At 36.8% G+C, this 14,810-nt stretch overlaps 1 protein-coding gene across 1 annotated transcript; it reads right to left on the bottom strand.

Moving 5' to 3' along the window:
- Positions 1-1,302: 1,302 nt before the first annotated feature.
- LOC128775002 (NKG2-F type II integral membrane protein-like) lies at positions 1,303-13,801 on the bottom strand. Its single transcript, XM_053895351.1, has 6 exons — positions 13,673-13,801; positions 5,470-5,674; positions 5,003-5,080; positions 4,461-4,514; positions 3,760-3,911; positions 1,303-1,407 (listed from the first exon to the last, which is right to left on the bottom strand). The coding sequence occupies exons 1-6, from the start codon at positions 13,799-13,801 to the stop codon at positions 1,303-1,305; spliced, it is 723 nt and encodes a 240-aa protein (XP_053751326.1).
- Positions 13,802-14,810: the final 1,009 nt, after the last annotated feature.

Here is a 14,810-nt window from a genome sequence, read left to right as displayed (position 1 = left end):
TCCTGAATAGGTAGCATAGCTCTGAAAGTGAACTTGAATAAATTCACCGTTTAAAAAAGGACAATTTTGCGGGCACCTGGCTAGATCAGTCATTTATGCCTCTGAGTCTTGATTACTGCTCATGGTTCCTGAGATGGAGCCCTAAGTCAGGCTCTGTGCTGACACCATGGACCCTACTTGGGATTCTCTGCCTCTCTCTCCCTCTCTTTCTGCCCCTCCCTCTGCTTGCATTCTCACTCTCTCAAAATAAATTAATAAACATTTAAAGTAAAAAAGATGATCTTTCAAGTACAAAACAGACACAAAAATACATAAGGACATTAATTAAACAGATGAGAAAGGCAACATTTGTACCCACACAATACGAAATGCACAATTCCACCAAAATGCAAAGCCATTCAGTGGAGAAAGTAGAGTCTTTTCAACACATGTTCTGGAAACAATGGACTATCAAATATGATTAATGATTATATACTTTTTACTACATTAAAGTGCTCAAAATTGATCACACATAAAAAAGTTCAAATGTTTTATAAAAAACGCATGACCTACAGTTGGTGAGAGATTTTTTAGACAGAATGTCAAAAGCATAATCTATAAAAGAAGAATTGATGAAATGTAGTTCATCAAGATAATATCTGCTCTTTGAAGAGATAAGAAAGTCATAAACTTGTGAAGAAACATTTACAAAGCAAACATCTAATAAAAGACTTGCCACCAGGGTACATAAAGAATGCTCAAAATACAATGAAAAAAGGTAAAATTATTAGCAAAAATTTTCAGTAGATACTTCACCAAACACCATGTATAGATGGCAAGTGAGTACAGGAAACGATGCTGAACACTATTAACTTTAGGAGCTTTCAAAATAAAACCACCACAGATAAGATTCCTGTTCTGGAAAGAAAGAGTGGATAGACTTTTCCCTAGTCCTCCCACCAATACAGCTACAATCTCTGAGCATTATACATAAGATGACATAAGATTTAGAAAGGTAATGAGAAAGCTGACAGATCCCAGCACCGGAGACCCGAGGAATGGCATGGTGGTGAGCTCCCCGGAATTTCCCTCTACCTCACATAGACTGGTGTCAGAGAGCCTAGCAAACCACAGACACCAACAGGTACGCACTCAAGTCTCCACAATGTTTTTTCTCTCCAGTCAAAATAACACAAAAATGGCTGCTAGCAAGACAGAAAAGTTGTAGACACTAACTGCGTGATTCTAAAAACAAAACAAAACAAAACAAAAACAAAAAGAAAACATTGTTTTTTGATAAAAAAAAATAATAAAACCCATTGACTATCCACCAGAAAAATCAACAGGCATGCAGGGGAAATCAAGACATTCTTCGATAAAGAAAAACTGAGAATATGTATCACCACCAGACCCACTCTGAAGGAACTCCTAAAGAGAAGAAACGGCAAAAGAAGGCATCTTGAATCATCAGGAAGAAAGAGAGAAGAAAAGAAAGAATAAAACTCTCATAGGTATAATGGACTTTCCTTCACTGTGTTCTCTAAATTGTTTGATATTTGAAGCAAAATATCAGTTGGAGCAAAATTATAAATTCCATGTGATTCTCAAAGTAATTAGAGAAATATGAGGACACAGTATAATTGGGACACGGTAAGGGGCCATAAAGGCAAGTAAGTCCCTACATTTTACTCCAACTGCTGTGGGTTGTGACAGACTGTATAGACAGTGACCTGCGAATATGTAATTATCTATATGAAGATATGTAATATCCATATTTTGTATATAAAGGAGATTAGAGCATATGTGTACATACAGAACTTCATGTATATAAAGTTATTTATGAAGATGAGACCTACTTTGCTCTAAATGATGCTCTGTCACAGAGGTAATGATGTAGAAAACTATAACCTTCACTTTTATCTCACAGCATCAGAAATATAGCATCACAAAAAATAAATTCTAACTGGATCATAAACATAATGAAAAGTTAAAAGACAAAGAAATAAAGAAAAAGGTGAGTCCAGGAAAATAATATAGGAAATAATACTCATGAACTATCAGTAACTTCTGAAATAGGTCCATAGTAATGATTGTAACACACCAAGTGCTAAGTAGGACTATGGTAACATTAAAATTCTGATCATTCTAGAGGGAGAGAAAGGGACATAAAGAAGGAAGTGGGGAAATAGAAAAGAAAAGAAGATTGACCAAAGAAACTATGCGGCTTAAGGTATTATGCTGAGTGAAATACTCAGAGAAGGACAGATATCATATGTTTCCACTCATACTTGGATGTTGAGAAACTTAACAGAAGCCAAGGTGGAAGGGAAGGGGGAAAAATAGTTACAAACAGAGAGAGAGGGAGGCAACTCACAAGAGACTCTTAAATCCAGAGAACAAACTAGGGGTGGGTATCGGGGTGGGGGAGAGAGAAAAATGGGTGATGGGCATTGAGGAAGGCACTTGCTAGGATGAGCACTGGGGGGTTGTATGTAAGCAATCAATCATGGGAATCTACCCCCAAAACCAAGGGCACACTCTATACAATGTATGTTAGCCAACTTGACAATAAATTATATCAAAAAGTAAATAAATACAATCCTGATCATTAAAAGACTCCATTATGAGAGTAAAAATGCATGTCACAAATATTTTCATCTTAAAAACTCGAGAAAGAGCTCATATCTAAAATATGACAAAGGCTTCTAAGAGGTGAAAAAAAGGCACCATCCTGGAGAAATGGGCAAGAGACACAGCCCAGTACTTCTCTTTCTCACAAAAGAGAATGGCCTTAAGATTTACAACACAGAAAAATGGTACTGTGTATAACCATCAGAAATTATTAATTACTTTTACTGAGACTACTGAGATTTGGGTCAAAAGACTAGTTGGTACAATGGATATTTACACAATACAATAAAAGATGTTCGGAAAATTTAATATATTGAAATTTCCACATGTCAATGACTGTACAATTTCAGACTAATGCTTACAGGAAAGTGTATTACAATTATACATAAATATAATTATGTTGTATTTATAGGTTGTTATTTTATTATGAAAACCATAACATTTATATTACATAAATCTGCTCTGTAAGATGTAGTTATATATAATAAAGGATTATAAATATGATATGTGGAGGAAGATATAGGAAAGACTTTTAATAACACAATTATTCATAATACCCACATAATAAAAAGTAACTAAATTACTGAGAATGGTTTTGAAAATGTCATATTCATATAAGAGGGTTGAAATTTCACAAACTATAGACAAATGTGTTAATATACATGGATTACAAATACCATCTGACAGAGAAAGGAGACACATGTAAAAGTGCACACTGAATGATTCCATTGGTATAAAGCCCCCAAATAGGCAGAAATATCTCATAAAATGAAAATGGGCAGGCCTGGTAAAGGCTGTAAACTTCTGTCCCATGATGTGATTGGTATTTGTGTAATTCTACATATTTTGTAATCAATTTGCACAAATGCCTAATTTCCTTGATATGTTGTCAAATTAAATGTAAAGTTTGTTTCAGGAAAAAGAGAATTTCTAGAGACACAAGGTTCTATGAAAAGTAAGAACTGGAAATTATCAAATGTACATTCAAGGTATAAGAATATAAATAATGTGTCATACAGTCAACATGTGGAATATTAAAGACTTTAAAATAAATAAACTACAAATACATATGTCACTATGGATGAACTCTACAAGCGTAATAGTCACTCACAAGCTTTTAATAGAATCTGGAAACATCTGAAAACTTACTTTGTCCTCTTCATCATCATAGTAGAGCAGGTTAGAGTTCTTAGAAGCACAGGACGTCAAACTCTCCTTCCATGATTTTCTCTCAGTGCTAATGTAATAGCAATTGTTGGAATATGTAAACCACTCTTTCAGACAATGACAACAGAGACATGCTGGAGAGAGATTATGAGATATCCAAAAAGCTTTCACTATTAAAAAATGAAAATTTACGTACTGTATATGGATACACATAAATGTACGTAACATATTCATATACCCTCACAAGCTGGTAAAATTAAAGCAACACACACACACACACACACACACACACACACACACATACACACACACAGTGAGAGAAGAGACAGACTTTCATCCCCTAATTTATATGCCCATATAAAGGAACCACAACAATGTCCAACTCTACATGTCCTGAGAATCACTGAACACGAACATCTTTATGGAATGACTTATCTTTTATCATGTTATAGGAGGAGAACATGTGAGGCAATTGTTAACAACGGGTGCGCTGATTTTAAATGAGTATTTCTTCATATTGTTGCCTAAGAAGTTATACTCTCCTAGAATCATTATTTCTGAAAGTTCATTAAACGATTTTCTAATTCACTTTTTCCAAAAGAATCTGTTATCATCTTTGCCTACTTGGAGATAGAGCTAGATAGACACTAAACTAATAACAGAATTTTCAAGGGATGTTGTACCTTTCTGGATCTTTGTTTCCAGGGACGTTTTGTTCTGCTCTGGTCCTTCAGTAGCTTGAACATTAAAGTAATCTTCAAGAAATATAACATGAAATTAAGTGATCACAATAAGTTGAGTTTCTTAGTTTGAAATTTGGTATATTATTTAGAATTAGAAAATGCTGCAATAAAATTGATTTTACCAGTAAAAATTTAATAAAGTAGTGAACATGAGGGGGGGAAATAATTCAAAAGCTTAATGAACCAAACTTCACCATCTCTTACAGTATTTGGTTTAACCAATCTCAAGAATTCATTTGTATCTATCAATAAAGTCTCTCAAATAACTTGCCTTGAAGTTATAAAAATTCTGAAAAGTGTTTAATACTCCCTTAAACATTGTGTGGTATTTTTACTTTAGATAAATTCAGAATAACTATTCCACATTTAGAAATGCGTACATTAAAATTGGATAATACAATTCCATATGTTATATAATATTTCAAAGAACTGATGATATTAACGTGAAAAACTCCCTATTAGTCATTCAAACAGTGACTTACAGGGAATAACGTTTATTTTTACCACAGTGGACATCAAGACAAGGCAGATGATTCCCAGAACCTCAGCAATGTACCTCCCTGGACACAAGAGAAATGAAAACACTGACAAAAGATGCATGGAAATAATCATTTAGGAAATTTACAAACAAGAGAAGCAACAACCTTCAGGGAATCAAATGTACAAACTCGGACACCAAACCTATATCTACCATTGCAATCTTCACTTAGAATATACCATTGCATTGGCAGTCAACATACTACTCCATGACAGGTTGGCAAACAGTGTGGATTGTAACACCAGAGCAAAGTGAGTCCCCAGACTTCAAGGACACTACCATATTCCAACTTCCAGTTCTGATCCTCACAAATGAAAACTACGTGAGATCATTTCCTACTCTTTCCCTACAACCCTGCACCCCAACTTCACATCCCGAAACAGATATACCTGTCTGCATTAAATGTTTTACCTTTGCAGAGATAGTTCTTGTCAGTCCCTTGAAGCTCCTGAGAAGCAACTTGAAGATTGAATTCCACATGGGCCGTTTCCTGCTCAGTTACTGAAATGGATCTATTCATGCTCTTAGGTTTCACTCGTCGTCTTTGTGACTCCTTAACCTGACTGAGTTCTGCCCACGTTAGTCTTGGGTTGTTCGTCTCTGCCGCTGAGTAGTGTCAGGCACAGTGCTGAATGGAACTGCCCTGAAGGTCTTGATCAAGAGTGTGTGTCATGTGCTGACGACATTGCTAGTACAGTGACACCGGGTGGGGTGCAGGGTGAGGGATACTGCTCATTTGAAGTGGAACAATGTAAAATCTCGCTCCACTTCCCTTAGAGCTTAAATAAGTATTTCGTGACAGAATAACAGGGTTTTACAGTGACACAATGTTTGACACTGTAGTAATGGTTGGGAAAGTGTAACAATACATAAGTGAAGAAGAAAATAATTCAAGGATAATACTGACCTCATTAATGTAAGGTCAGATTCCAGGGATACCTTGGAACACTATTAGAATAGCCAGATTAAAATTAAAGGCTGTATTAGAGAAATACTGTTGCACCATTTTTTGTGACGATTGAAAATCCATTATTGGTTAAAAATAGAGTGCTGTAAGATTAGGAAATACTAGTTTTAGCACATATAGGAATTTCCTGTAACAAGTGACTTTTCTTAGGGGATTTAGATTTCTTTACTAAAGAGTAACATAATGCTATCAAGTGATATTTTATGTTGAAAATTGTGGAATTCTGAGATTCATTGAATTTTAAAAGGACTATTTTATATGTTGCAAAACATTATGTGACACATTAACTTATCCAAAGCATGAACAATGGTGAAAACAAACAGACAAAACAACAACAACAACAACAAAACCAGTATTTTTAAAAAGCACTTATTTAGCACCTGAAAAAGGATGTTGATTTCATGGCAAAAATATGAAAGTATGAAATGATAAATAAAAGTGTAGATCATTTATGGAAGGACACACTTGGTGCAAACTTCTAGAAAGATCTATGATATCAAAGGCAGTGAGAGTAGCTTTAGTTCTAGAGGAATGGTAAGGAATCACATAAATGTAATTTCATACTTCAGTCAATGAGGTCTGCAGCCCATCAACTCTGTAATTACTCCTGGCTCTCAAACTTACAAAGTATCACCTTTTAAAAGTTACTTCATGGGTGGGAGGAGTTAAGGTGTTGGAATGGCATGGAGACTGAGTTTGTCTCATCCCTAAAATGCAGCTAGAGAAGCACCAGATCATTTAGAACACCTAGGAAATTGATCTTAATGCAACAATCTGCACAACCTGAGGCACAGAAGTCGGCGGTTATGCAGGGCAGAGAGGTGAACTGAGGGGAGAAAAGATGAAGAGAGTAGGGAGCCATTTTCATGGAGAGAAGACAGAGAGAAAGAAAGGGGGAGAATGTGGTGCATTGGGATCCTGCAAGAAAAGCACTCCCCCCTGAAAGTAGCTGGAAAAAAGAGACAGAAAGAGTGAAAATACTCGTAGGGGACTGAACAAGAAATCTGTCCCCCAAAGGCACTGACAGGGGGAAAGGAGAGGTAGTCAGTACTGCCAGGTTTCTATAAACAGTAAAGCGGAGTCTGTCGTTTCAGAGCTCAGAGCCTGGTGGTGCTCTGGTGAGGAAGTGGGGCGAATCCCCAGGAGCAGGCAGTGCTGTCTGAACGGTCTATGTGCTCTACAGAGAGAAGCTGTTCCCCTGCTTGGAGTGCATTTGGTAGGGGCCATATAGCTTCACTGGGGGCAAAGGTCCCAGAGGACCTCAGAGAAGAGCTATATTTGCTGGTAATGGGACAAAGATGCCAGAGTGCAACAAAAATCTGGAGCTAGCTGTGTGTTATGATTTCCCATAATCTTTGAACCTCTGCCGCTGTGCAATCACATGAACATTTTCTGAGGCAAGCCGGCACCCGGCCATTGCTCAGCAACACCCTCCCCCAGAGAGTCAGTGCAGATTGAAGCAAGGGGTCTCTGAAACGTGAGGTTCTGAAACACAACCCTGTCTTAGATAAAACTCTGGAGAGAGGTTTCACCTGGAAGGTGGACAGCTAGACATGGACAGGGTAGAGGTGTAGAGTGGGCGGAGGTCTGCAGCCAAGGAGGGGTGCTTGCTAGTGGGGCAGTGAGAGAACAAGTCCCTGTGCCAAAGAATGACACTGGGTGAACCCATTTCCACCTTTCCCACACATGCACATGGGTGATACACTGATCCACCACGGTAACCTAAGCACTGCCACCTAGTGGAGAATGGAGCCATTACAGCAACCCTGCCCAACTGTGCCCTCCAAGCACACCCCCCAGAAGACCAGCACAAGTCACTCCACCTGCTTAGTGCATGAAATAGAGGAGGCTTCATCGTTTCAGTTCTAGGGGACACTGGATGTCACTTCATTCGGGTATCATTCTGTTTGCTGGTTCACTTATTTGCTCATTTTCGTTGCTTCTGTTATAGCTTAAATTTGTTTCCCTTTTATTTTCTTTATTTTTCTTGGATACAGAAAAAAAATAGTTCTATTTTAAATTTGTTTTTTTTTTATTTTTTAAGTTCCTATTTTATATCGTTTTTGTATTTTATTTTATTCTACTTTATTATATATTTTTTTTAATTTCTAAAAATTTTTCTTACTTTTTCTCCTTTCCTTTCCCTTTCCTCTCTATTCTACCGAGATGTTTTTCAACACGCAAATCAAAACACACCTAGGATCTAGCTTCCTTCTTTGGCTTTTTGTTTTCTTTTAAAATTTTAATTTTAAATTTTTATTTTCTTAATTTTTTTCTTCCTTCAAAGTGACAAAACAAAGTACTTAACCTCAAAAGGAAGATATGACAGCCACAGACTTAGTCAACACACACAAAAGTAAGATGTCTGAACTAGATTTAAGAACCACGATAATGTGAATACTAGCTGGGGTTGAAAAAGCATAGAAGACATCTCAGAATCCTTTCTGCAGAGATAGAAATAAATCCTAGTCAGGCTGATAGTAAAAATGCTACAACCGCGATTCAAAATGAATGCATGCCACGATGGCAAGTCTGCGTAAGGCAGTGAAGCGAATCAGTGACATAGAAGATAAAATTATGGAGGATAAGGAAGCAGAAGAAAGAGAGAACAAAGGCAATGAGCAGGATACAAGACTTGGAGAGCTCAGTGACTTAGTAAAAAGGAATAACATCCAAAACAGAAGAGTCCCAAAACATGAAGAGAGAGAGAAAGGGGCAGAAAGTTTAGATGAGCAACATACCAGAACACTTTGCTAATCTGGGAAGGACACAGTTGTCAAAATCCAGGAAGCACAGAGACCTCCCATTAGATTCCACAAAAACTGAACATCACCAAGGCATATCTTAGTAAATTTCACGAAATACACTGACAAGGAAAGAATTGTGAAAGCAGCAAGGGAAAAAAGTCCTTACCCTATCAGGGAAGACATATCAAGTTTGCAGCTGATGTATCCACATAAAGTCTGCAGACCCAGAAGGACTGATGGGATGTATTTAACGTGGTGAATAAGAAAAATATGCAGTCAAGACTTCTTTATCCAGCAAGACTGTCATTCAAAATAGAAGGAGTGATAAAGAGTTTCCCAGAGACACAAAAAATAAAAGAGTTCATGACAACTAAACCAACCCTGCATGAAATTTTAAGCGGGACTCTTTGAGTGGAGAAAAGACAAAAACAAAACAAAAAAGACCAAAAGCAACAAAGACTAGAAAGGACCAGAGAACATCACCAGCACCATCAACTCTAGAAGTAACACAATGGTACTAAATTCATATCTTTCAGTACTCACTCTAAGTGGATAAGGACTAAATGCTCCAATCACAAGACATAGGGTATCAGAATGGATAAGAAAACAAGGAATATGCTTCTTACAAGAGACTCATTTTAGACCTAAAGTCATCTACAGATTAAAATAAGGGGCTGGAGAAGCATCTATCACGCTAATGGTCATCAAAAGAAGCCAGGAGTAGCCGACTTACATCAGACAAACTAGATTTAAAAATAAAGTCTGTAACAAGAGTTGAAGGGCATTAAACCATTATTAAAGGGGTCTATCCACCAAGAAGATCTAACAATTGTAAATGCATATTCCCCCAATGTGGAAGCACCCAAATATATAAATCAATTAATTACAAACATAAATTTCATTGGCGATAATACCATAAGAGTAGGGGACTTCAACACCCACATCTTACAGTAATAAACAAATCACGTAAGCAGAAAATCAACAAGGAAACACTGGCTTTGAATGACACGCTGGACCAGATGGACTTAACAGATACATTCAGAACATTTCATCCTAAAGTAGCAGAACACACATTCTTCTCGAGTACACATGGAACATTCTCCAGAATAGATCGCAGCCTGGGTCACTAGTCAGCCCTCAACAAGTACAAAAACATTGAGATCATACTGTGCATATTTTCAGACCACAACACTAGGAAACTTGAAATCGATCATAAGAAAAACTTTGACAAGACCATACATACTTGGAGATTAAAGAACATCCTACTAAAATATGGATGGGTTCTCCACGAAATTAAAGAGGAAACAAAAAAGTACATGGAAGACAATGAAAATGAAAACAAGATATTCCAAAACCTCTGCGATGCAACAATGGTTATAAGAAGGAAGTACATAACAATCCAGGCCTTCCTGAAGGAGGAAGAAAGGTCTTAAATACACAACCTAAAGTTACACCTAAAAAGGCTGGATAAAGGACAGCAAATAAAGTCCAAAAGCAGTGGGAGAGGGGAAATAAAAAAGATTAGAGCAGAAATCCATGATATTTACATTAAAAAAAAGAACAGATCAAGGAAAGCAGGAAATTGTTCTTTGAAGGATTACCAAAATTGATAACCCCGTAGCCAGACTGGTCAAAAAGAAACACGGAAAGAACCCAAATAAAATCACAACTGGAAGAGGAGATATTACCACCAACACCACAGAAATACAAACAATAATAAGAGAATATTATGAGCAATTATATGCAAACAAATTGGACAATCTAGAAGAAATGGACAAATGTCCTAGAAATAGTTAAACTACTAAAACTGAAACAGGAAGAAATGAAAATTTTGAACAGACCCATAAGCAGGAAAGGAATTGCTTCAGTAATCAAAAATCTCCCACAGACAAGGTTCCAGGACTGGCTCCTTGTCCAGGGGAATTCTGCAAAACATTAAAGAGGAGTTAACCCTTATTCTTTTGAATCTGTTCCAAAAAATAGAAATGAAAGGGAAACTTCCAAACTCATTCTACAAGGCCAACATTACTTTGATTCCAAAACCAAAGACCCCTCTAAAACAAAGAAATCCCAACCAATTTCCTTAGTGAACATGGATGCAAAAACTCTCAAAGAAATACTAGCAAATTGGATCCAGCAATACATTAAAAGAATTATTCACCCTGATCAACTGGGATTGATTCCTGGATGCAGGTCTAGTTCAATACTGCAAGTCAATCAATATTTTACATCACATTAATAAAAGAAAGGATAAGAACTGCAAGATCCTCCCATAGATGCAGAAAAAAAACCTTTCACAAAATGTAGCTCCCATTCTTGATATAAGCCCTCAAAAATATAGGGATAGAAGGAACATAACTGAAAATTGTAAAGGCCATATTCGAAAGACCCACAGCTAACAATGTTGTCAATGTGGGAAAAACTGAGACCTTTTCCCCTAAGGTCAGGGAGAACGACAACGATCTCCACGGTCACCATTGTCATTCACTATAGTGTTGGAAGTCCTAGCTTCAGCAGTCAGACAGCAAAAAGAAGTAAAATCGTCCAAATAGGCAAAGAGGAAGTTAGACTTTCACTCTTCTCAGCTGAAATGATACTTTCTGTGAGAAATCCAAAAAATCCCACCCAAAAACTGCTAGAACTGATACATGAATTCAGCAAAGTGCCAGGATATCAAATCAATGGATCTCTAATATATTGCATATTCATTCTGCTTTGTTACCCTGAGTTGTTGGAATAAAGATACCAAAGTCTCTGTGGTGGGATTGCTGATTATTTGTGCCTCAGGTGCATCCCACCAGCATGTATAATCTCCCACTCACTAGAGAGACAGGACAGTGGTGACACATGCCTTCTTATGGGTATAGGTAATGATTTTTGCACTGTTTTTTGTATGTATTTAGAAACGTAAAATATACTCGGGGAGAAATGGTAGGTGTTCTACATCAGAATGCATTTAGCAGCATCTCTCACTTTTCTCCATTCTTTATGGTAACAGATGCATATGTGTAGATGGGATATTCCAACATTGGAAGAGATAGGGCATTTCAGTCCCTTCTTCACCCTGGACCCTGTAGGATCCCCAAATCTAGAATTCAAACAGGCTATCTTGTCACAGCTCGACAGTCCCCTGTGTATTCTTCAATTCCAAAAGACACAGCCTATACAGATGCCCTAATAGCACACTTTGTGAGGAGACTGGGGTTCTTGAGCATTAAGGGAAGGCACAGTAATTGCACCTTGAATTCAAAACACGAAACACAGACACAGAAAAAATTACTCTAGTGTCCACACATGATGTGCGTTGAATTCTCCCCTTTTTTAAATGCAAATTTCTTTGATATATGATCAAAATGGTTGCCAGGTAGCATTTCTAATGCCTGACTATTTCACTGGGTGAAAGGAAGAAGACAGTTATAGGGCTTTGGTTTTATGGAAAATGGCCTTTATTGGACATTGGCAAAAGCAAAATATGAAGAGATCACAGACAGCAAGAATGTCATGTGCTTGGAGTTTACTTTAAGGATCTGTAGGCTTTATATCATTTATTATTATTTATTCCTCAGAACAGCCCTATGAAGTTGCTACAATTAAGACCATCATGTCACAGGTGATGATGCAAAAGCATCAATTTCTTAAGCCAAAACCACTGAAATCTAGTGACTACTTGTGTCAAGAGGTACTGTTCAAATACTCTTCAAGTAAATATGAATAAGATACTATTTCCATCATATATTCCAGCAGAGAAAACAGCCAGAGCAGTTATGTAAAGGAAAGTTTGTAAAGTATTATTAAAAAAGTATTATTAAAAAAATATTATTATTTTTTATTTATTATTATTTATTATTATTATTTATTATTATTTATTTATATTATTATTAACTTATTATTAAAATAAGTATTATTAAAAAAAATTCCTATGGCTATAATGGTAGATTAGGTTACTTTCAGTGAATCTACATTTCTTCCCTCTGACCACTGTGAAAGAGTGTAGTTTACAGACAACAAATGATGAGTTTGCCCCCGTGACTTGTTTCACAATATAACGTGTGTGGGAATGTGATAGGTTATGAGTTCAGAGACCAGGCACTGAGAAACACATTTCTGCCAGTTGCTATCTCTGCTATGCAAGATCATATACCAGGACCTGAGCTGCATCTGTATGTAGTCTAGAGTCAAGTCCGTAATGCCCAGACTTGATCAACCCTAACAGAGCCAAACCACAAACAGGTGAATGAATATTAGATCCTGAATTTTCAATGTCATTGCAATTTTGGGTTGTATGAAACACAACTTTAGCGATTAGTTACAGCTACCATAAACAATTATATTCATTTCCTTTTGAATATTCACATATTTTTTCTAGAAGAGTGTAGGGAATACGTAGAGAGAATACAAAGAATATGTCTATCTTCACAGATATAAATGCATATGAAATATGAATTTATTTTGCAAGTAATAACCGAGTTTAATTTCTTTCCCTGTTATAATTGAATTAGGGTAGGAATATCTGTGAATCATTATCTGATTACTCACGTTTGTCTTGAAATCTGGCAATAACTAGCCATTTGACCTACACAAATATCTGTTGATTTTAATTTTTGGTTTTCTTATGTAACATTTTATGTTTTGCATCAAAGTGTTTTTTTAATTTTTTTATTTATTTTTATTTTTTTAATGTGAAATTTATTGTCTAATTGGAAGCTAGGTGAAATAAGTCACACAGAGAAAGACAACAAAGTGTTTTTAGCATGGCTGTAAAGACTGACAGAAGTGGGTACATAAAAAATGGAAAAAAACTAAATGTCATTCAAAATACATGAATCCAGTAAGGTAAACAACATATAAGAAAAGGTATCAAAGGGCACTGGTTATTATCCAATTAGAAACCAATCTCTACCTCGAAATGAGTGTAACCTTTGATTGTGTGGCACCAAGAGAGATTCAGAGAGTATAATTTGGTTCCATTCTTGGAGGAAGTGGGGCCGATCTGAATGGCTCTTATACAGCGAACCTGTGGTTGTTCCATGATAACCCCAAGGGGCCGTTCATTTAGTACTCTCAGCTCCAAGTCCACCCTCAGTGCCCTGTTCTCAGACAACGGTGTAAGATCCCATCCATTCTGTCTCTTGACATCTCACATGAAGTTGACTTTTGTCGCTAAGAGACAATGGAGAGACAGTGCAGCAGAAAGAGCTCTTCTTCCTGGCTTCATGGTGTTGTGTCTCCTTTTCTGCCATAGCCTGGTTGCCAGTTGCAGTCCTACAAGAAGTCCTGTGTACTGGTCCTCCAGCAACTTTCTGTAGCCAGTCAGTTTCTTGTCTTCTGGTCTTTCCTCCTGATGTTCTGACAGGGAGTTCTTCCTGTTTGCCAGTCACAGCCTGAGATCCAACCTCACCAAGTTCAGCCCGAGGAGTGTGGATCTGCCCTGCCCCAGGATAATCCAGTGAGCATGTCTGCCATGAAGCTGTGTGCACCCACATCGTCCTTGATGACATCTAAATCCCATCTTCAGAGAGCAGACCTGGCTTCCCAGTGATCTCTCCTTTAATTCTAAGATATTCTTTGTAATTTTATTGAACTTAGTAGTCTTTCCTCTTAGTAAGCTTTCTTTTACAAGTAGATAATAATTGTTTACCTCAACTTCCTTCCTTGTTTCTGTCTCCTGACTCAATTCTGACTGATACCCTTGTCACCCTGGAGTGTTCAAGCCTCATTTGGGGCCCTTAAAGGGCTAGAATAAATCAGCAAATTTGGAAATATAAATGGAATTATTCACTGTAGTGAGAATTTTACACTAATGTTATGATTTGTAATTAATATATATTTTATTCTACTAAATAGCAAAGCATAAGAAATAAATAACATATACCGAGTATATTTTTTTACACTAATATAATGAAATTTGAGAACAGTTCCATAACACCAAGAATGAAGCCTCAAGTACTCTTTGGGCTTTGGGTGATATATATGCATTGATGCGGATTCATCCTTGGTAAGAAATGAAACATTCTAGTGAGTGATGTTGGTAATGGGAG

Source organism: Panthera pardus, unplaced genomic scaffold (genome assembly GCF_024362965.1).
Source record: "Panthera pardus isolate Hobbes unplaced genomic scaffold, ASM2436296v1 HiC_scaffold_6, whole genome shotgun sequence".
Taxonomy (NCBI): domain Eukaryota; kingdom Metazoa; phylum Chordata; class Mammalia; order Carnivora; family Felidae; genus Panthera; species Panthera pardus.
Note: the sequence above shows the minus strand (reverse complement) of the source record. Positions and strands in the feature narration are given on the sequence as shown.